Source organism: Carcharodon carcharias, chromosome 14 (assembly GCF_017639515.1).
Source record: "Carcharodon carcharias isolate sCarCar2 chromosome 14, sCarCar2.pri, whole genome shotgun sequence".
NCBI lineage: Eukaryota > Metazoa > Chordata > Chondrichthyes > Lamniformes > Lamnidae > Carcharodon > Carcharodon carcharias.
The window spans coordinates 111431682-111455100 of NC_054480.1; the positions used below are offsets into that span (position 1 = coordinate 111431682).

Here is a 23419-nt window from a genome sequence, read left to right on the forward strand (position 1 = left end):
TCCAAAGCTCTGGTGCCCCCACGTCTTAACTTGCTGCAAGTTCCATTCACCTATTACCCCTGTGCTTGCTGATATACATTGTCTTCTGATCTAGCAATATCTTGATTTTAAAGTTCTCATTCTTGTTTTCAAATCCCTCCGTGGCCTTACCCATCCCTATTTCTGTGATATCCTCCAGTCCCAAAACCATCTAAGATATCTGCTCCCCTCTAATTTTGGCTTCTTGCGCATCCCTAATGTTAATCGCTCCAACATTGGTGGCCATGCCTTCAATTGCCTAGGCCCAAACCTCTGGAATCCCTTCCTACATCTCTCTGCCTCTCTTTCTTGCTTTCCTCCTTTAAGACACTCCTTAAAAACCTACCTCTTTGACCAAGCTTTTGGTCAACTGACTTTATATCTTCTTATGTAACTTGGTGTCATACTTTGTTTCACAATGCTCCTGTGAAGCGCCTCGGGATGGTTTATTATATTAAAGGCATTATATAATTATAAGCTGCTGTTGTGTAAATAGCTAACGAGGCATCACATGAAAAGGTAGATAATAACTCCTGGTAAAAAAAGTTAATGTTAAATCTAGTCCAAGTGGCCCAAGTGGTAAACCCCTCTCATAATCATACTTTTATTTTGATTTAGATAGCTCATTATATAGACCACAAATGCCTAACATGACAAGTCTTCAGGAAAATAGACCCACAATGAATCTCAATGAAGCAAAACACGGTAACTGCGGCGAAACTGTTCATCCACTATCAAGGCATAACAAATTGAATACTTCAAGGAATGAGAACTCATCCATAGAAAGTGAACTTCAATGGTGAGATAAATTGATTCTGGAAGGAAAAGAACTCATCAAGCATAGGCCACTGACTTGCTTGCACAGAGCACAAATTCACAAGAAATGATGCTGTTTAGAATCATAGTTTACTGTGGAGAAACAGCCAATTTGGCTCTTCAAGTAACGCACTGGTGTTTTTCTCCACATGACTAATCTAGTCTAATGCTGCTCTCCAGGCCCTTTAATATTCCTCTTTTTCAGGCAACTACTGAATTCATTTTTGAAAGAAATTATCGACAGCTTCTTCAACATAAGAGTGAGGAGCTGTTTTGCACAAATAAACTAAACAGGCCTGAGGGCAAAGAAAAAGAACAGATCTGGACAAAATTGGTACGTTTAGGATGTAATTTCTGCACATAAGCCACAATCTATCAACTTAATTGAGTCATTGGATAATTCAAAGACAACTGGGGAAGTGCCCAACAGCAGTTAACAAGTGTCTAGCTCCACTCTAAACTTACGTACAAAATGAATGGTGTACTACAGTGTGATTACAAGGTTGTAATATAAATCAGGTATTTCCGTGAAGGCGAGAGTGTAGTTTAGCTGGCCATACAGCAATATCACCTGTAATGCAACTCAGTTGCCTCATGTAGGCTTCCGCACATTCCTTCAGTTTGAAGTTCCACCGTAAACTTTCTGGTTTCTGTGTGTTATCAGGCTTACCAGCTGTTGTAGGGAACAACAACTGCAACTTGTATTATATAGTGCCTTTAATGTAACAAAACATCTCATGGTGCTATACACTGCAGTGTTATGAAACAAATGTTGTCACTGAGCCACATATAGGGCAGAATTTAATGTTGGTGATGAGGGTCACACCCGCTAGCTGGAGGACCCATTAGGCACTTAACTGGCCAACATGGGGCCTTCCCTGGGACTAGGACCCTGGAGACAGAATACCTTCCCCCAAGAGTTGCTGGCCAACCTGGCGCCAGCAGCTCTTCATTGCCAGTCAGCGCCACCAGGAGTGGAGGCTGCTGCCGATAATTCACCAACAAGAGGCCTAGGATTGCCAATGGACCCAGACCACAGGTGAGTGAGGGCGGGATGGAGGTTGCAGGGAAGGGGTTGTTGTTGGTGAGGGGTAGGGGGTGGTACTGCGCGAAAGAGATGGCAGGGGAGTGGCTTTCAGCAGCTTCCCCCTTCCTGATGCAGGGTCCCTCAATCAGGCAGAGTGCCTTTGAACAAGGGACCCTATCACCCCACCGCAAGGCTGCAAGCAAGCCTGACAGTTTGCTTTTTGGTCTCCCTGCATGGTGACTCCCTGCTCGTTGAACATCAGCAGTGGTGGGATGAGGTCCTTAAGTGGGCATTAATTGGGAGGGGGTGGGGTGCGGTGTTGGGAAATTAAGCAAATCAATAACTCCTGTCAGAAAGTTCATAAATGAGCATAAAATTGAGCTTGTCTGTGGTTGAATTGCAGGCCAATGATCACTGTCCAAGATCACACATGAAGAATATCTATTTAGGCAAAGCACAAGAGGACTGCAGATACCTGTGGAGCTGTGCCCGAGGAAGAGTTGGTACTTTCCAAAAAAGAGGGGAGAACATTAATTAAAACCCTACCACTGGAACTAATATACCTGAAGAGCAATATAAGATGACCTTTGACTGCAGGATGGGATTTTAAGCAAGATTCCCCAGCTGAACAATCTAACCAAATGAAGTAATGAGAAAGGAAGTCTCCCATCTAGGGAGATACCAAAGGCCACAAATCGCTGGTGAAACTATAGCCCACACAAGCCAAAGAGCAATATTAGCGTAATATAATACAATAGGCCAATATGCACCTCCCTTTCCAAATCATTCCCACAAAGCCTTCTTTTTGGAAGAACTCTTGTCTTCTCTGTTTACTGCCACTTCTAATTCATCTGAATCTACTTCCAATCTTTTAACCCATTGGCCTCGCACCCCCTACAACATTCTGATTGTAATCTAATATTAATTTCCTGAAGCTTCAAGGATTTATTACATTTTCCCATATAAAAAACTCTGAATACACCTGCACAACTTTTTCCACTTTGTTTTCTGAACTGGAAGTTTTAATTCCAAAATAGAGTTCAGTGACAGCCTAGGGGACAAATGGATGCTGTCGTACTGTTTTCCTCAGAATTCAAAGGAGGAGTTTCTCCAATCCTCAATCTGATTATGTTCTTTTCCTCAAAAGGCATCTTTCAGCACAGGTGAAAATTATATTGTCAGATTGATCCTTTTTTAAAGGAAATGTAATTACTTAGAGGGAAATGTAAGTCTGGTGGGAATAGGAAGAGGAGTCATGGGGGACCATGGTAGTTAATAATTGTGTATGAAGCAGTATTTCTGCACAGTGCAGTCCTGTACACCACATTTGTGGGATTGAAGTTGGCATGATGTCAAGAGTAACAACTTAATTGTGACACTGGATAATTGAAAGAGAATTAGCGAAGATCCAAACATTTTACAAATATAACAGTAGGGATAAGTTGGTGATGGCATACTGATCTATTCATCTCATTCAGTGAAGACCTCGGAAGCAATAGGAAATCATTTATCATTATGCACTTTTATCAATCCTATGGCATTTGAACTCAGCCTTGACTGATGGCTTGAACTGTGAAATAAACTTCACTTTTTCCATCATGAGAAACTCTCAATTCTGTTCATCCTGTCGTCACACTTTCAGATACTGTTCACAGTGTGAGAGAGTGAACTGTGCAAACAGATATTTACTAACTATTAACTAATGCTTCTTTAGGCATCTTTCAATTATTCAATGATTCAATTTAGTTGATCATTTGGACACAGAACTGAAGGACTGTTGTCAATTTTTAAAATATCTGAGAATTAAATTCTTTACTCAGATTTCATTCTTCTTCCTACACAACAATCCTGGAGGACTCTCAGAATTTGCTATCATCAGAGACCACAGTGACAACCGGGGACAGTAACAAAGTGGTTAAGACTCATAGGGCTGAATTTCCACCCCCCCGACCCCCCCCCCCCCCATCAGGGGCAAAGTTGATGGGCAGGCGCGCACTGGCGCGTTTCAGCGCCATTTTACATGGGCGGGCCAATTAAGGCTCGCCCAGTGTGACATCCGCACAGAAGCGCTTCCTGTGCAGGTGGGAAATCCCAAAATCAAGAGTGCGCTCTTTTGTGCATGCACACGAAAGAGCGCACTCATCTCCCTGAGGCCAAGTACAGCCTCAGGGAGATTGGCTGAAAATGTAAAAACCTAAAAGTAGAAAAATAGACAAGGTCACATGAGTTGGGACATTATTAAAATTTTTAAAAACCTACATGAAACCTCATCCCACCTGTGGATGAGGTTTCATGCTTTTTCTAGATCGTGCCAGGGCCCCTGGCCTGCCCACCAACCTTAAGGTTGGATGGGAAGGTCCTTTAATTATTTAATTGACTCTGTTAATGGCCTCAACTGGCCGTTGACAGGTCGGCAGGCGCGCAGCTGATTTCGCTCCCTGATGTCATCCCCCTGATGTCACCGCGCATCATTTTACACGTCGGCAAGTGGGCCCTGCACCCACTCGCTGACACGTAAAATCCTGCCCATAATCTAGAGGCTGAGACAAATTATCCAAAGACACAAGTTCAAATCCCACTACTTCAGTAGGTGAGCCAGTGTAGACAGGATGGGTTGAATGTCCTCTTTCTGCATGATGACAATTCTGTGATCCAGTTGGGGAATTTAAGTAAATAAATCTGAAAAAAATAGTATCACTAATGGTGACCATGTGACACTGAATTGTTGGAAAAATCCATCTGGATCACTAATGTCCTTTAGGAAAGAAAATTTGCCATCATTACCTGGTCTGGCCTATGCATAACTTCAAGCACAAAACAATATGGCTGACTCTTAAACGATCTCTAATGTGGCCTAGCAAGTTACTCAGTTGTCAAGGAGGAGGTTCACTACCATTATCTTCTCAAGAGCAATTAGGGATTGGCAATAAGTGTTGCTTTAGCCAGTGACGCCCAGATCCCATGAATGAATAAAAAAATATCAGAGGCATGTACACACGTTGAATGCTAATTTAAAATAAATCAAACAATCAACTGTATAGATTGTAAATGGAAATAAACTGGCTTAGTCAATCTCATGATTGTAGAACTCTAAGGTTGCTTATTATCTCTGCAGGAGAATGCTGGTTATCAATTGGAAGGAAAGAAAGGATGACATGCAGTAATTAGGAAAGTTAGTTAATATGTAATAACAGTGTGTGTTATGATGAGATTCTCTTATGGAAGCGGTGGGGCCCATAGAGCAGGATACAGTCAGGATTGAAAAGAGTAAGAGAAAGAATGAGTAGTAATTTGCTAACATCAAGCTTGGACTTCACAAGTCTGTAAATTGTAGCTTGTGTCAGACAGGGATTGACATTTAGTCGTAAATCAATATCCTCAGAAAAAAGATATAAGAGCAAAAGACAACTTGAATCTGAGATGGTCAGTCTTACAAGAAAACCAGCATGGAAGAATGACAAATGAGAAACAGCTGCAGGTGGTGGTGATGGAGTTTGGGGGGGGGGGTGGGGTGGAATGGAATTGCCTTGTGCTATCAATTGTCTAATTATGCTGACTAATTTATTTTCCGTCTCTTCCATTTTTTATGCACAGCCAGCAACTACCAACACTCCTCCTTACCTCACCCCCTTTCCAGTTTCATGCTACACTGAGTGATAGACAAGGCCTTTGTGTTTTTTGAAAGTCTAAAGGAAATGTGATCCTCAGGCCTGCCAGCACCAGCTACCTGATTAGGTAAATACTTGTCACATTCCAGTATAAACACAATTGGTGAATCCTATCCTAATCAGCTGTTCTTCAGAAACATTAGGAATGGGAACAAGGGTTTCTTTATTCTCATGTTTTATTTTTCTTTAGAAATGTAAACCTTGTTCAAAAGAGACAGAAGGAATCCTACAGTTACAATTAGCTGTGTTTATAAAATTTTAACTCCTGGAAATTTTCACACTGTAGAGTTTGTTTGAGTTATGGTCAATTAAACAAATTAAAGTAACAGAATCCCTCTCTTTAGAACCACAGACACTGCATTTAGTCAATGCCATGACTTGTGTCACATCTTCTTTGCTGACCTCAGTTTTCAGACCAACACACACACACAAAATGCATTACACAAATTCACTAAGATAGAAATTAACATTAAATTAACATTGACAAGGCCAAACCTCTTGGTGTTTTATGACAGTTAAGTTAATTCTGGTAATTATGCAAACCTATTAAAGGGAAGCTTTCAATGCTTTATCAGTGGGTGGATGTGAGTGAATTTAGCACGGCAACCTTTCACTTAGTTCAATGAGTTATGACCAGGTGAGGAGGAGTGAACTGGCTCCCCTCTATTCAACTTCCTTGGTTGGTCACAACAAAGGGTTAAGTTTCTTTTTCATGTGGATATGCCTTTTCCAAATCAGAATGCATTTAACTATTTATGCAGCGATCAATAAGCAGCCAATCAAACAAGGTTTTCTTGAATTATGGAAATAGAAAGTTTATTAGCCACTAAACACGAGAGAAAAAAAACTGCAGTGTCAAGCATTCAGAATGCTTGACCTAAATAGCCAAGTGGTTATGGTACTGGGTTTGTAACCCCAAGATCAAAAGTTCAAGAGTTCAAATCTCACAATGGCAAACTATGAAACAATGTAACTTCATCTGAAACAGATGGAAACGGATTTACTCAAAAGAGTATCAAAAGAGTATCAAGAGTTCAAATCTCACAATGGCAAACTATGAAACAATGTAACTTCATCTGAAACAGATGGAAACAGGTTTACTCAAAAGAGTATCAAGAGTTCAAATCTCACAATGGCAAACTATTTGGCCTATGAAACAATGTAACTTCATCTGAAACAGATGGAAACAGGTTTACTCAAAAGAGTATCAAGAGTTCAAGGCCAAGTTGGCCATTAACAGGTCCAGGCAGCGGGCGATCGACGGGGGAGTCCTGCCTGATTGTTTGTCCCTCTTCCGCGGCTACGTTCGCTGCCGGATGTCCCTGGAGAAGGAGCACGCGGTGTCTGCTGGCACTCTCGAGGCCTTCCGTGCTCGGTGGGCACCGTGGGGACTGGGGTGTTTTGTTGACCCCTTTAATCACATTTTGATTTAAAGTTTGTAAGTTTCCTTTAAAACTTTGTTCTTGGTTTTACAGCTGACCTGAATTAGGGGCTGTGCCTGATTTTTCCCAATTTTGTTGATTTGGTTTTCATTTAAAAGATTATCAAGAGTTCAAATCTTATAATGGCAAAACTATGAAACAATCAAGAGTTCAAATCTTATAATGGTAGACTATGAAACCATGTAACTTCATCTGAAACAGGTTTGTACTCAAAAGAGTTACATCTAAAAAATAATCAAGAGTTCAAATCTCACAATGTCAAGCATTCAGCCCTCATGGAATCACTCGGTTCCACCAACACACAAACACAGGTATCGGAAACAAGGGAAGTTGGGGTTCAATTAAAAACAGGTAAAAGAATTTATGGTTTTTGAATTCTGGTCATAAACCAGCTGATCGCCGCCATGTTGTGGTATCGGCTGGTCACTTTGACCCCTCCCCCGGACTTTGTCACAGGAATCCAGAGATTGTTAGTCGACTTCTTCTGGGACAAAAGATTGCACTGGGTCGCTGCCGAGGTTCTGAGTCTCCCGCTTAGGGAGGGTGGTCAGGCGCTAGTGTGCCTACGCACACAGGTGGCGACTTTCCGCCTTCAGACCCTGCAGCGATACCTTTACGTCGAGCCTCCTCCTAGATGGTGTGCCATGATGACGTATTTCTTCCGTCAGGTGCACGGCCTGAATTATGACGTGCAGCTCCTGTTTATAGAACAGTTGGGCCTCGGTGGCTCCTTGCAGGCGTTGCCCATCTTTTACCAGGACCTGATCAAAGTCTGGAAAGTGGTCGCCTCGCGACGCAGCTCTCCCCCGTCAGGAGTAGCGGCTATCGTCAGAGAGCCGCTGCTCAGGAATCCGCCCCTCCGTCCTTTTCAGTGGTTGGCGGAGAGGAGGGCTGTGGCCGCAGGGGTGACCAGGATCGGGGACGTGCTGGGTGGCGGAGGACTGGGCTGGATGCTCCCGCAGGAGTTGGCGCAACGCGCGTCTGTGAGTGTCCAGGTCGCAGCAGATGCCATCCAAGACCTGAGAACGGTCGTGCTCGGACCCGACGTTATTTTGGGTCTTGAGGTGGCCCAGGTGCGCGGTGGTCTTCCGTCTGAGCGTTCCCCTGTTCGGACGGAATTCCACATTGGCCCCAAGCCCCGAACCCTCCCTCGGGTGCTGGTGCCCCGCAATATGAGCCGCCTCGGGGACATGCCCTCCGTGCCTTTTGGCACGGCAAAGAGGGGCTTTTTGTACGGACTGCTGCTGCACACCTTCCATTTTCTCGCCCTTGTCCGTCGACCGGACACACCCTGGCGTGCCTTGTTGCCGTCCGGCGGCGGAGGCCCCCGATGGGAGGCCCTCTACAGAGGTGTCCTCCCCCTTTCTATCGGGGACCTGGGTTGGAGGGTGTTGCATGCAGCAGTCCCTTATAATAAGAGGATGCATTGGTTCACGGACTCTCAGGACACGTGCCCTTTTTGCGGTCTTGTGGAGTCCGTGGACCATGTATACGTAGGGTGTTGTAGGCTGCACTCCCTTTTTAGTTATTTGAAAAACCTTTTATTGATGTTTTGTTTGCACTTCAGCCCCACGCTCCTGATCTATGGGCACCCGGTGCGGAAGGGGGTCGGGAAGGAGGAGGACCTCCTCGTGAACCTGCTCCTGGGCCTGGCCAAGTTGGCCATTAACAGGTCCAGGCAGCGGGCGATCGACGGGGGAGTCCCGCCCGATTGTTTGTCCCTCTTCCGCGGCTACGTTCGCTGCCGGATGTCCCTGGAGAGGGAGCACGCGGTGTCTGCTGGCACTCTCGGGGCCTTCCGTGCTCAGTGGGCACCGCGGGGACTGGGGTGTTTTGTTGACCCCTTTAATCACATTTTGATTTAAAGTTTGTAAGGTTCCTTTAAATTTTTGTCCTTGGTTTTACAGCTGAACTGAATTAGGGGCTGTGCCTGATTTATCCCAACTTTGTTGATTTGGTTTTCATGTAAAAGATTATCAAGAGTTCAAATCTCACAATGTAAAACTATACATGTATTGGTGGCTATAATTCTTTGCTTGGCCTAAATAGCCAAGTGGTTATGGTACTGAGTTTGTAACCCCAAGATCAAGAGTTCAAATCTCACAATGGCAAACTATGAAACAATGTAACTTCATCTGAAACAGATGGAAACAGGTTTACTCAAAAGAGTATCAAGAGTTCAAATCTCACAATGGTAGACTATGAAATCATGTAACTTCATCTGAAACAGATGGAAACAGGTTTGTACTCAAAAGAGTTACATCTAAAAAATAATCAAGAGTTCAAATCTCACATTGTCAAGCATTCAGCCCTCATGGAATCACTCGGTTCCACCCACAAACAAACACAGGTATCGGAAACAAAGGAAGTTGGGGTTCAATTAAAAACAGGTAAAAGAATTTATGGTTTTGTCCTTGATGTGTAGATTTTAAACGTTGCAGCTGATTCAGATTAGCTGGTTTCTTGGGTGCAGTCAGATGTGGAAGATGTTGTGTTTCTCATGTGTTGGTGCAGACTCAATGGGCCGAAGGGCCTCTTCTACACTGTGTGATTCTGTGATTACAAGATCTCAGGTTGCTAGTAGGTTTCTGGTAGTTGACTTCTGAAACCACTTTTTCCAGAGAGTGGGAGAGAGTGCATTTTTTCAGCCTCTTTCCTCTGCTGAAACTCCCTGTGTTACTTGCAATCTCTCTGCAGTGCTGTAGTGTACTTCACCCATTGTTTATTTCCAAGGGGTTTTAGGTGGGCCTGTCTGTGGCTGCCATTGTTTCAATATCCAGCACTTTGCATTTTGCTACCTCTTCCTTAGACAGTGGCGAGTTTTGATGGGCCTCTGGTTTGTTTTTCCACCTTCAGCTTGGAAGGTGGCCTTGCATTTTTAAGTAGCTTGTTCTGTCTCATTTCAAACTGCAAAATTTCCACTGACTTGAAAGTTGAAAAATCATAGTTGCAAAATTAAAGGGGCATAGCCTCATGAGACTTCTGCATCACAGGAAATGAAATGAGCTTTGCTCTCATTTCGTTACAAGGCATAAAAAGTACAAAGCAAAAAGAAACACATTCACTCCCATTTATTCTCTTATTCAAATTTCAACTGTTCTGCTCCACTGTGGTCTTGAAACCCAGATGATCCTAAACTGTGTTTTGCCCTGGATAATAGGTTCTTACACTGTTTTTTCCCTTTCAGGTATCATGACAGCAGATCACAGCCTGAATAATTTATGGGCATACTGAACTTTTTAAAGGAAGACATGTGTTTTTTTAAAAAAAAGACATACAAGCAAAAACTGACTGAAAGTATAAAGTAATGAATTGCTGGAAAATTCCTATGTGGGTTATACTTGACCAACTAGTCCAGAGAGAATGGAATGTCTCATCTAAAATGGTGTCAAGGCCTACTTCAGACAGAGACACTAGAAAGAAAAAGATACAATGCAAAAGGCTGAACTGTGGTTGCAGAGACAATGGAGTCTGATTATCATCTCAGCAGGAACCATCTACTATGGAGTTATATCTCAGAATGTGGAAGTGATCTGAGTTGAAAGAAAGCAGATTCTGGGAGAAAAATATGTTTGTGTTTCCCTTCCAGGAATACACAAGAAAGGAAGTTAAAAAGTTAGCTGCAAACCTGGTCTGTGTGTGCTAGTTCTGGTATTGTGATTCTGGTGTGCTAGTGTATGCTGTGAACATCACAGCTGAAGAACATCAACTAGGCATCCCTGCAGCTTGCGGGGAAAAAGGTCTTTCTCTATTGCTGGAGGCAAGTCACAAGTCAGCAAAGCCATAGTCAAAAAGGAAACAGGACAACTCCTTCAGCTAACCTTCAAAACCAAGTGTCTCCAAACCAACTGCTCAACTTCCAAAGTCAGCTCTACTGGAATTATTCAACTTAAGGGCTGCAATGGTTCGCCATCTATTCCTCACAGACAAGTCAAAGACTGATTCGTATAACTTTTTTTAAACTATTTTGTTTGGACTCCACTTCTCATTTCTGATCTGTGTGCATGTGTGTTGTGTTTTTATTATTTTTCCTCATGTTTTTAGTAACTAATAAATTTACTCCTTCTTTGACTTAAGAAAGATTGGTTAAATTGGCTCCTCCTAAAACACAAATACAATTTGGACTGGGAAAATGTATCCATGAGGGAATGGATCCTTTTTAAATTAACCTTGTTGCGACCAACTCAGGGGGTTGAATAAAGAAGGGGAGCCAGTTCTTCCCTCGTCACCTGGGAGCATAACAATTTTGGGTATCTCATTCGGGATCATGACAAATTGGGGGACCTTGCCTGGGGATTGGTAGTAACACAGGTGGTTGGTTACAAAACAAAAACAGTCTTCATTTAAAAAGATTGGGCTGGCATCAGGGTTCTGAAGTTGCTTTATTTTTCTGGTGGCGGGCATGGCAGATAATTTTGTCAGTGTCTATTCCTTACTATGACTTGGATTAAGAATGGCCTAAGGTGTTTGGTTGGTTTATCAGGCTGTTATCTCCCAGGTTGCTGGTAACAGCCAAGCTGCTCTTGGTTACCTGTGGGGGTATACTGTGCTTCTCACTGGCCCTGCCTTCATGCTGTTTAGCACAGAAGCTTTTAACATGCACACTTTTCAGATTGCTAGCCTGGTTTGCTTGGATCAATTTTAATCCCTCACTGTCCACCTCTATAACCTGTGAATTTATTAGCTCCAAGCCAGGCACTCTTACAAATCTGTTCTCTAGGTGGTTAATTGGCTGTAATTGGACTTTTGCCTCCTGTAGGAACTCTGGTTTTGCACCTGGCACTTCACCTTTAGTGAATTTTAAGACCGGTCTGTTCCCTTTTGTTTATCAGTGGTTAATCCTGCATGAGTTTCGCTGCTATTCCCATTGTGATTGCCACAAGTATTGCCTGCTTTGGGCTAGGTTCTCCTCTCTTCCTCTTTTGTTTTGGGAATGGATATTCCCCTAAACTGATCCATGTCCCCTAGAACACTACTGCCCCTAAATGAATGTTCACCTCCTGCTGTACTCCCCTGTGACTCTTCAGTGGAGTGGGGCATCACCTTCACTCTTTCTTGGTCTATTTTGGAACTTCCCTGGCCCCTGTTTAAATCTTCCATGAAGGTGTCGGCTAAGCATATCACTGGCTCCCTTCTTCATCCTGTTTAACCTTTAGAGGCCCTGCATGGACTTCTTTTACTCCTGCTGGCCTGGCATTGACCTTTTTATATTCAAATGGCTGTTCCTTAGCTTCTGCTACTCCCACAGATTCTATCCTGGTCTGTTTTACTTCTACTGGCCTAGTCTTAGCCTTTTTAAGTCCCAGTAGCTCTTCCCTAGCTACTCATGGGTTCTACCATCTCCCCCCACCACCCCCCCACCAAATCCCCCCCACCCCCCCACCCCCGGTAGGACATCCGAACCTCTCTCGGTTCTCTGTACTCTTGCAGATTCTGGCTGGCTTTCTCCAGCCTTTTCAGCCTCTCTAGACTGTTCCTGACCTATCAGGAGTACTATTCTCCAGCCTTCCTCAGCTGCCTCTAGATTCCTGAGAAAGGTCTCTGCTAATCAGACAGTAGGGTCACCTGTCTGAAGTGCCTCTTCAGCCTCCTCGGACAGAGATGTCTGGCTATAGATCAGGTTACCACTCAGTCAGGGAAAGTGCCAGGCACTTTCTCCTTCAGCTGTTCTGTCTCCCTGACTTTAGTTGGCTTCTCTGAGACTACTGGGAAACTATCACTTTTAATCCCATCAGGTCATTGTTGAGGAGAAAGTTGAACCCCCACGGTCACCAGACCTGACACAAGGTTGCACTCCAGGTGCAGCTGGTATAAGGGGATGGGCATGTACCCCCCTTCAATACCCTTTATCAACACCTTAGAACTTACTGCGCTCTTTGGTGGAAAGGTTATGCCTTTTCCCAGCAGAAGAGTTTGGCTGGCCCTTGTGTCCCTCAGTATCACTGTAGGCTTACCCACCTCGCTCTGGGGAAATGTGGCCATTCTTCCTCCTGATACAAAATCCCTCTAACTCTCAGGGATATTTTGAATCACACCCGCACTCACGGTAGTGCATCTACAGGGATTTGCTGCTTCAGTCAGAGCCATAGCCTGGTCTGCTATGCTACCTGTCTGACTCTCATTTTCTATGCAGGGTTTGTGTACCCAAACAAATCCCTCGAGTTTTTCTCGTAACCTCCAGCAATCAGCACAGAGGCATCCTACTTTGCAGCAGTTGAAACACATGGAGCAGGTTTTTCCAGTCTCTGCTCGTCGACGTGTAGATGAAACGGGGATACGTCGGGCGTGTGTTCCAATGTCAACCCGCATCATTTAGATTTTCAGTTCTGCAGGCGCGCAGCCGAGCGGTCAATGGCCTATTAAGGCCATTAAAAAACACATTAACCTGATTGATGGACCTGTCTGTCCAACCTTAGGGTTGGCGGGCAGGCCGGGAGCCCAGGCGGGCCTCGGAAAAAGCATGAAACCTCATCCACGGGCGGGATGAGGTTTCATGAGGGTTTTTAAAACCTTAACAAATGTTTCAATAAAAGTAATGGACATGTCCCAGCTAATGTGGCAGTGTCACATGAGGGTACATGACAGGGAAAATGTTCAATTACCTGAAATTCAACTTCTACATCGGAGCTGATCTCCCTGAGGCAGCACTTTGCCTCAGGGAGATGAGTGCGCTCTTTCACATGCATGCACAAAAGAGTTCGGTCCCTCCTGAGGGAATCCCCCGGTCGCCAGCACAGGGAGCGCATAGTGCTTATAGAATGGGGGTATGTCCCCAGAGGCCTGCTCGCCTATGCCTGCTCCCACAATTCCCCCCGCAATTGGGGGAAAGTGTTGGCCATGGGCTTCTTGGCCTCACTCCTCTTCTCAGCATCATCCTTTCTGATCTGAGGGGGTCCTCTGTGTTTCCAGCTGTCCCTTCTCTCCCTTGAGTGCTCAGATTCCCATCACTCTCCCACCTTCTTTCCTTCTTAGTTGGTTGGGGAAGGGTTTCCTTTGGGATGAGGTTTTGTGGATAATTTCATAATCATCAGCCAGTGTTGCTGCCTGTCTGGCCCCTGTTACTCTCTGTTCCTCTATGCGTGTTCTTATCAGGAAGGGTATGGAGTTTTTGAGCTCCTTGAGGAGAATTATTTCATGAAGTGTTTTTGTAAGTGGCCTCAATTTTAAGTGTCCGTACGCATTGGTCAAAAGCAAGCTGCCTAAGCCATTCAAATTCCAGGTACATCTGGCACTAACTGGTATGCACTTAAAATCGATCTTTTTGCTGCCTTAAATCTTATTGCAATTTCCTCAGGCAAGAGGAAAACCTCATGAGCTTTTCCTGTCAGCTTACTCTGCAACAGCAGGGACCAGTGTTGGGCTGGCCATTTTAACTGCTGGGCTACCCTTTTGAAAGAGGTAAGGAATGCATCCACCTGTTCTTCATCAAACTTAGAGATTAAATGGGCAAGCTTAAATACCTCAGCCCTTATATCTGAGCTAGGGTTGTCTTCAATAGACAGAGTAGGATCCTCCCTTCTCAGCTTGAGCTGTTTTTAATCTAAAATCCTTTACTCTCTCTCTTTCCTGGCATTCTCTCCCTTCCTTCCATTCTTGTATCTCTCTCTCTCTTTTTCCCTTTCCTGAAATTCCAGTTCCAACCTCTGCTGCTCTAATCATAATTTTTCTGCCTCTAATTTATCTATTTATGTGTCCTCAATTTCTACCTCTAGCTGCTTCGCCATCTGTTTTAAAACTTCAGTTTTACTGGCTTTCGGGCAGAGCTCCACCTCTAAGTACCTAGTCACAGCTTTCAATTCTTCCAAGGACAGTGCCCTTAACTTCTCGCCGGTAATCGCATCTTGGTTCCACGAAAGTATTGACATCGAATGTGGACATTTTAGCACTCCAGTATTATAGACTCAAGGAAACATTTTGCAGTTTTTAAATTGTTTTTGAAGGAACAATTTACTCTAATTCTGTCATCAGTTTGTGGGAACAACTTAAAGATAGGAGCTCCCAGTTTTATTATGACCAGGTGACAAGAAGGAGTGCATTGATGCCCACAGATTCAACTTCCTCGGTTGGTTACAACAAAGGTTTATGCTTCTTTTTCATGAGGATATGCCTTTTTTAAATCAAAATTTATTTAACTATTTATGCAATGAGCAACAAGGAGCCAATCAAACAAGGTTTTCTTGAGTTAATGAAAGAGAAAATTTATTCACCACTAAACACGAGAAAACTAATAAAAACGACATCACACACACAAGTATCACAAACAAGAGAATTAAAAATGGTCAAAGAATATATGGTTAAGTGTCCTTTAATTTTCTTTGAGGTGTAGATTTTAAATCATGTGGCCGATTTGGGTTGGCTAGTTTCTTGGATGTGGTCAGATGTAGAAGCTGTTGCAATTATTACCAGATCTCAGTTCGGTGGTAGGTTTCTGATAGTTGACTTATCGAACTGAGTGGCACACACTTTTCCAAAAGAGAGAGAGGGAGAGAGCACAGCTTTTCAACCTGTTTTCTCTGCTGCAGCCTTTCCTGACACTCCCTGTGTCACATGTAATCTCTCTGCAATGTTTGCAGCCTGGCCTGTTATACTTCACCCATTGTGTACTTCCAAGGGATTTTGGGTGGGTCTGTTTGTGGCAGCCATTGTTTCAATATCCAGCACTTTACATTTTAACATCTCTTTCTTAGACAGCAATAAGTTTCAACGGGCCACTGGCTTGTTTGTTTTTCCACCTTTACCTTGGAAGGTGATGTTGCATTTTTAAGTAGTTTGTTCTGTCTTATTTCAAATTGCAACATTTGAAAGTTTAAAAATCATTTTTTCAAAAATAAAGGGGCATAGCCTCCTGACAAAGGGAATGTATTGGAAGTAATATTTATTTACTGTTATGCACTTGGCCAGCCCAGACTGATAGCTTGAAGGATGGTTATAAGCAGAAAATGCAAAGGTTAGATAAAGCAACTCTAAGATCAGGACAGGTGATGTGCCAATGAAAAATGAGGAGATACCAGGAAACCTGAGCTCATTTCCTAATGATCTGCTCACTCAAAGAATCCTAGCAGTACCTTGTTTCATCTCGGGTTCAGAGTCTAGTTTCTTTTGGATTTACCTGTTACCCTGAAGATGCTACTGTAGGCTGTAATTCATAAAGCCCATTCTCATTTATTTACAGGTCTATATACATCTCAGAACTCTTATTAAGGTTGTATTGCTTCCCACCAGATTTGTCTCTTAGTCACGTTGCATTGCAGCGCAGTTACATCAGTATCAGGTGCTCCTGATGTTAATCTTTTACTCTACAGCTCCCCACCGTTATATTTAACCCAACCATAAACATACTCCTACATTTCCCCCAAAGTAACAGACTTCATAGGGTTAGTCTCTGTACTATCTTGACCAATCTCCAATTCCCTTTGATACTGACTTAAATAGACTGACCAACACATTAAGTTACTTGTGTAAGATGCAATTAAATGAAGTACATATATTTACTTACATAATGTACACTGACAGAGCCTGGTGACTGTATGCTTCTTTTTGCCCAACTATTTCCCTCTCCTTTTCATCCCATCTCTCAAGAATGTTAAATCTTGTTAATTAAGGTAAACTTCTGTTGGTAGCCCTGTCACAGTCACATTGCAAGCCCAGTGTGACACTGCATTAAGACCAATTCCAATCCTATCCTGACCAAGAATCCACATGTACACACTTTTCCGCCGTTGTTATTGAACAGCATCAGGAGTACGCACCCTGAGTGATTTTCCTCTCCTTAATCTACAGGTCCTGAGGCCAATTACAGTGCTGCCCCAGCCATGTTGGCACACAGGGGGCATTGACGCTGTATATTCTTGATCTGTATGGCTCAGTAACACAACAGATTGTGGATAGCCATCTATCAGAGGCGCTTAATTCATTTTGTAAATTTTAACCCTAGTTTTGTTTACTCTGTGATAATTAGTGTGAAAAATAGATTTTAATCACATTGAAAATGATAGTGATCCAAGTAGACAACATAGGTATCATGAGTCTTTGTTATAATTGATCAAGCCTCACTTTCTTTGTGATTTCTGGATCCCCATGCATTGATATAGCCCTGAGTTACAATCAACTCTTTCGTCACCCAGCAGCCATCAATTCAGCCGAGCTGGAGAGCTGAAGAGCCTTGGCACCTGGGAATGTCTGAGGATGTTAGCGTCATGGGAGCTGCCAGGGTACCGTGCACAGACTTGCAGAATGTATGTCTTGTGGTCACAAACTATCATGGAGTGGAATCCCTTCCTGTTGACAAAGGCATCCAGCTGACCCGCTGGTGCCCTGATGGCCACATGCATGCAGGTGACTGCACCCTGGATGTGGATGAACACTGCAATCACCGCAAACCTCTGGCTCAATCAGCCTAGCTGGCTTTGTCAGTATGGAAATTAATAAATGTGAAGACCTGCCTGAACAGAGCTTCTGTCACCAGCTTGATGCAACTATGGACAGCTGATTGGGACACTCCACAAAGATCCCCCAGTGACTCCTGGAAAGACCCAAAGGCATAGAAGTTGAGGGCCACTGTGAACTTCAGAGCCACTGGCATGGGGTGTCCACACACACAGTTGGAGATGATCTCAGGCCCAATCATCTGACAAATGGAGGCCACAGTCTCCCTCGAGAGGCGGAGCCTCCTTCAGCTTTGCATCTTGGACATGTTGAGGTAGCTGCATTGCCGCCTGTAAACTGGCAGCAGGATAGTGGCATCTTCTGCAGCCCCTTCCACCCTGGATTACCTGCTGGCCCTGCGCTCCTTGTGCCTGCGCCTCTCCTCCCACTCATGCCCCCCCTGGAAGTTGCATAGGGACACCTGGCCATCTTTCCCTTCTGCCCCTCTCTTCCAGAGTAACAGAAGGCTGTCTGATACCTGGAAGGGTCCATATGGTCAAAATTCCCTGGGGGCCTTGGAGACACCAATGAGTCTTCACATGCAGCCTGGAAATGCTAACAATGAAGCCCAGAACAGAGATGAAGCAGCCAAGTACCAATAAGCAACCAGCAGTGAACTATCTCCAAAGCTCCTCACTACTCACAATAGCAAAGCTGCTGACTGTCTTTATCCCGCCCTTGAATGAGGTTTTGCAAAATGTCCACCTGCCCGTTTTACCCGTGCGATTTCGCTCTCATTGCACAGGCAACATGAAATCTTGGTCAATTGCCTTTATAATGGCCTTAAGTGGCAGTTTAATTGATGGTGGGCGCGGCTCCGACACCCACCCGTGCCCGCTGATCAAAATATTGCGCAAGTGCCAGATGACGTCGGGACGCTTGTCTGACATAATTTCACTCGACTTCACGCCCAATCGGGTCGGGTGCGTACGTGCCCGATCAGCGGAAAATTCAGCCCATGAAATCTGGAATTGAAAGCTAGTCTCAGTGGTGATCAATTGTCATAAAAGCCCATCTGGTTCGTTAACACCCTTTGAGGATGAAATCTTCCCTCCTTACATGATCTGGCCTACATGTGACTGCAGACCCACATCATCATGGCTGGCACTTAACTGCCCTCAGAAATGGCCTAGCAGGGCAATTAGGAATGGGCCACAAATATTGCCCTTGCCAGTGATGCCCACATCCCATGTAAAAATAATTTTTTAAAGAAGCAGTATTTTGGATGACATAAAGTTTATGGAAGGTGAAATGTGCAAGATCAGTCAGGAGTACATTGGAATAGTTCAGTCTATTCCTGTTTCTATCTTTCTTGAAGATGAATGTTCAAAAACAGAATAACACTGGAGAAAATATGAGGAAGATTTTATGAGTCCCTGTTTCTGGCACTTAGCCTCACCTACTGGCCTCCACTTGAAAAATCCAAGCGCGTGTGACCCATGGTTATATGACTATAATGGCGCTAAAATCAATATTTGCCCAAATATCTGTTATGCAGCGTCAGCAGTCAAAGCTCCCTGGTGGCAGGGATGACTCATAAAATTACTTCACAACATCTCTTTAAATTCCTTTATAGTTAAAAAATTGATTCCTTCAACAACATTCTGGGCTATGTAAAGGATTGGAGATGTTGAAGATACTAAGAGAATTTGCAGAATTAAAGAGCAATCAGAATTCGATCCCCATGTATCAAGTACCACCAAGTAATATAAACACCTACTTGATTGTATCTGAAGGCACACAAATGTACAATAACAAAGTCAAGCTTTAGTGAAATTTGAACCAAAGACGCAAGGCCCTGTGGTTCCAAAACCTGCCAGTGAGTTGGTGTTCAAATAAATTGGTGTGTTGCACGGATAATAGATTTTTTCTACAAAGAAAAAAGAATGTGTTGGAAAGGTTACAGGGACAGATCAATTCTGTTCTTGTCATGTGGAAAGGTCTGCTCATCGCAAAGTACAAATGTCAGAAAGATTCATTTAAGAGGAATACAGAATTAAAATGGAAGGATATGGGACCCACTTTAAACACTGAAATAAGTCAGGAAAGATGAAATCTCGGAAAAAAATAAGAATTCTACTCAACAGCAAATGTTTCTGTAATCAATAATTCATTTTCTTTGTGCACAGTAAAATATCAGGCCAAAAAATGGGGTTGTCTATTAAACTGACCCTGGAATATGATGTCCTCTCAAATTCTGACTGGTTAGTCCCTCTGTAGTTAATATCTTGACTGTCAAAAGTCCAGCTCACAAAATGGGTGATTGGACAAATACAACACAACCAAGAATGTATAATGTTTAATTCTATCAGCTCTATAATTTTAACAAGCTTCCTAGGAAAGTAGGGTAACTCTACTCCCTAATTGGCTTCCACTTTCTTTGCTGGGAAGCATGAAAACCAGAGAAAACAGTGAATTTGAGCTGGATCAATGTTTCAAAGCTAGCTAGTCTATTAATAGAGGTTAGACCTAGCTTCTGGAGGAAATGGAAAAATATGATACTGTCAGGCGCACGGATTCTCTTTGAGGTTGGGGCTGAGGCATATTATTGACCAATGTGGGAGTACTCAAAATCCTGAAAGAGTTTGAGAGGGTAAACAGTGAAAGGTTATTTTCTCTGGTCAGTGAATCGGTAACAAGTTTTGACAAGGAACAAAGATTTGAGGTCCAGGGTCAGGTCAACTTGACAGATTTCATTAGGTACCATACATGAGTATTACAAACAAGCTATACATTTAAACATTCACCCATAGGAGACTAATTGGGAACCAGGACTATCTCCAAACTAAGCTGTTCCATACATTAGTTCAACTACTGGAGGGCTTCATTAGATATTTTTGCTTTCTTGAAACACACATACTTGGGCTATTTCTCAGTCTCCCACTGTAACTGTGGGCTGAATTTTCTCAGGAAGGTAAGTGATCCCACCATCAGGACGGAAAGTTGGAACTGACTCTGCACCAGCAGACAGCGGGACCCAAAGTCAGTATTTTACTAGAGGCGGCCAATTAAGACTCTGCCTCTGCAGCCTGCCATCCGATTGACAATGGTAGCCTGCCTCCCAAAGTTGACAGGTCAATTAGAGGGCTGACAGCTCAGCAGCACCACTGTTAGTGATAAGCACCACCGCAGCTGCAAGATAAAGGCAACCTGGAAGCCCCCAAAGTAAACTTCTTTCAATGAGCTGGGTAGGCAGGCCCAGGCAATCAGCTGGTGGTGCATCTTCAAGCAGCGGTGCAGTAGCTGGGGAGTTGGCCATTGTTGCCAATGACCCCCACTGTGGGCCATGCAGCAGCAATGAAAGAGGAACCTGTCTGGCAATCTGGAAGGATGCCATCAAGGTTTGAGGTAAAATGTCAGTGGGGGAAGGAGGCGGTCCTTAATTGAGCACTTAATTGGAACAATTGGCCATCGATGGGCAGCTGAGCTGTTTAGGTTCCCGCTGCTGATAATATGCCATGGCGAAAGGAAGACATCAGGCTCCTCTTCCCCTCACAATGCCTTCTGCTGCCATTTTACCAGTTTGCACACCACTCAGCCTGTCTCCACAGACTAAGTAAAATCCAGCCCTGTGCTCACCTTATATAAAGTGACTGACTTTGATGCAAAACTGTGTGCAGTAAAGGCCCAAATTCAAGTTTATAACTGGTCCTGCTGAATCCTGCATACCTTACCTTGCACTAGTGAACTTATCTCTCAGGTATTAGTGAAGGTGCAATGAGCCAAACAGCCTCCTCCTGTCCTGAAACTTCTATGATTCTTTTGGTCACGATTTATACATCCATCCTCTTAGCTAAATTACCAAAATGTTACAAGTCCTACAAAGCTTCCAACCCTTGCATAGACTGCCAGGGTCAATATCTCTCAGTTGACAACCCCAGCTCATTAAGTAGCTGGCTTCTTGTGTTGTGCAGGCTGTAAAGAAGACGCGTAATAATGAGCACTACACATGCATACAGGAATGTTACAGGAGGCAACAGTCACTCACTGTGTAATTCGCACACACTGGATTATAAGCATTCGTCCCACAAATGAAAAGCGTGCTGCTATTCCTCTTCAAAAGTACTTTGATAAAGTTCCGACATTCTGCCTGGAATTAGAAAAAGAAACAACTAATTATAACACCGTCTGAGCAATCTGCTCTCCTCATAATTTGTTTCTTTTTAAAAGATGCAACTTCTCCCTAATTAAAAAATATACATATCAAGGCTCCTGGCCAAGTCCTGGAAAATGGATTAGAGTAGATAGGGGCTTGATGACTGGCGTGGACACGATGGGCTGAAGGGTCTCTTTCCATGCTGTAAAACTCTATGACTCTATATTAACCCTTTGTACTGCCAGAAGCTTCAGTAAAACTGTTTCTGTTCTTTTTGCTTTGGGGTCATATGCTTAGACACTGAAATAAATACAAATATTATAGCAACAAATCCATTCAAACATCAGCAATTGCCCCACTTTGGGCAAGTTTAGAAAATAAAATTTTCATTGGCTGTGAAAAATTGTTTTTCTAATCAACTGGAAGTCGACAGTTGGAATATTGATGATCATTGAAATGACATGGCCAAATTTCGATTTGATTCTACATATCAATACCTTAAACAGCTCTGTAGTATACAGAGGATATGAATACAATGACAACAACAACTGCAAATTGCATTTATTTAACTTAGTAAAACATCCTAAGGTGTTTCACAGAATTGTAATCAGGCAACAAACCAATGCTGAACCAAGGGGAGAATTTTCTTCCCGTCAGGCGGGCCGATAGAGAGCGGGCGCGGGCAGGCGTGGAGCTGATTGCCAACTGCGATCGGCTGCGCGCCGCCATTTTATGTGGGCGGGCCAATTAAGACTCACCCAATGTGATGCGTGCACGGTAAGTGCTACCTGTGCGGGCAGGGGCAGGAGGGGGAGTCGGGCCCACCGCTCTTATAGGTTATAGCATTTCAAGTGCATATCAAATTATTCTTTAAATGAGTTGAGGGTTTCTGCCTCTACCACTCTTTCAGGCAGTGAGTTCCAGACTCCCACCACTTTCTGGATAAAAGCATTTCTCCTCAACTTCCCTCTAATCTTCCTGCCAATTACTTTAAATCTATGCACATTAATTATTGATCCCTCTAGTAAGGGTAATAGCCACTCTATCTAGATTCCTCATAATTTTATACATCCCAATGAAATCCTCTTCAGCTTCCTCTGTTCCAAAGGGATCTGTCCCCTTTCCTGGCAACATCCTTGTAAATCTCCTCTGTTCTGCTTCTAGCGTGATCACATCTTCCTGTAAGGTGGTGACCAGACTGTAAGCAGTACTCTAGCAGTGGTCAAACTAGTGCTTTATACAATTCTATCATAATCTCCCCGCTCTTATATTTCAGGTGGGATTTTCTGCACCTGCCTGCGGCTGGGATCACCCAGTTCCGCTGCAAGTCAATGGATTTCTGGATGAGGCGCTGTCTCACCTGCGGCAGGTCCCACCTGTGACAGGGCTGTAAAATCCCGGCCTATATCTATTCTCTACCTCGGCTAATAAAAATATCCCGTATGCTTCCTTAAACATCATAGCTATCTGTCCTGCTATATTCAGGGATCTGTGGACATGCATTCTGAGGTCCCTCTGTTCATCTACAGTGTTCAGTATCTTATTGTGTATCCTCTTGCTTTGTTTGCCCTCCCAAAATGCACTCTAACAAACTTCTCTGGATTGAATTCCATTTACCACTTTGCTGCAGTTTAAAGCTTTCTTCCTCACTATCAATCCTGTGACTGACAGTTGTATCATCTGCAAATTTCTTAATTATGCCCCCTTAATTTAAGTATAAATCATTGATACATACCATAAAAAGCAAGGAACCTGGTTCTGATTCTGACAAAACTGCACTGGAAACAGCCTTCAAGTTACAAAAGGACCTGCTGACCCTTTTCTTCCTGCCACTGAGCCAATTACGGACTCAACTTACTATTTGCCCTTGGATCCCATGGGCTCTGCCCAGTCTTTCATATGGGATCTTGTCAAAAGACTTGCCACA

At 43.6% G+C, this 23419-nt stretch overlaps 1 protein-coding gene across 4 annotated transcripts in view; it reads right to left on the bottom strand.

Annotated features, from left to right (window-relative positions):
- sema6bb (sema domain, transmembrane domain (TM), and cytoplasmic domain, (semaphorin) 6Bb) overlaps nt 1-23419 on the bottom strand; it is a 590981-nt gene that overhangs the window by 150540 nt on the left and 417022 nt on the right. For all 4 annotated transcript variants that reach the window (XM_041204971.1, XM_041204968.1, XM_041204969.1 and 1 more), the window contains one exon: nt 21385-21486. In XM_041204971.1, the coding sequence (XP_041060905.1) occupies nt 21385-21486 (102 nt within the window). The remainder of the gene's footprint in view (nt 1-21384; nt 21487-23419) is intronic.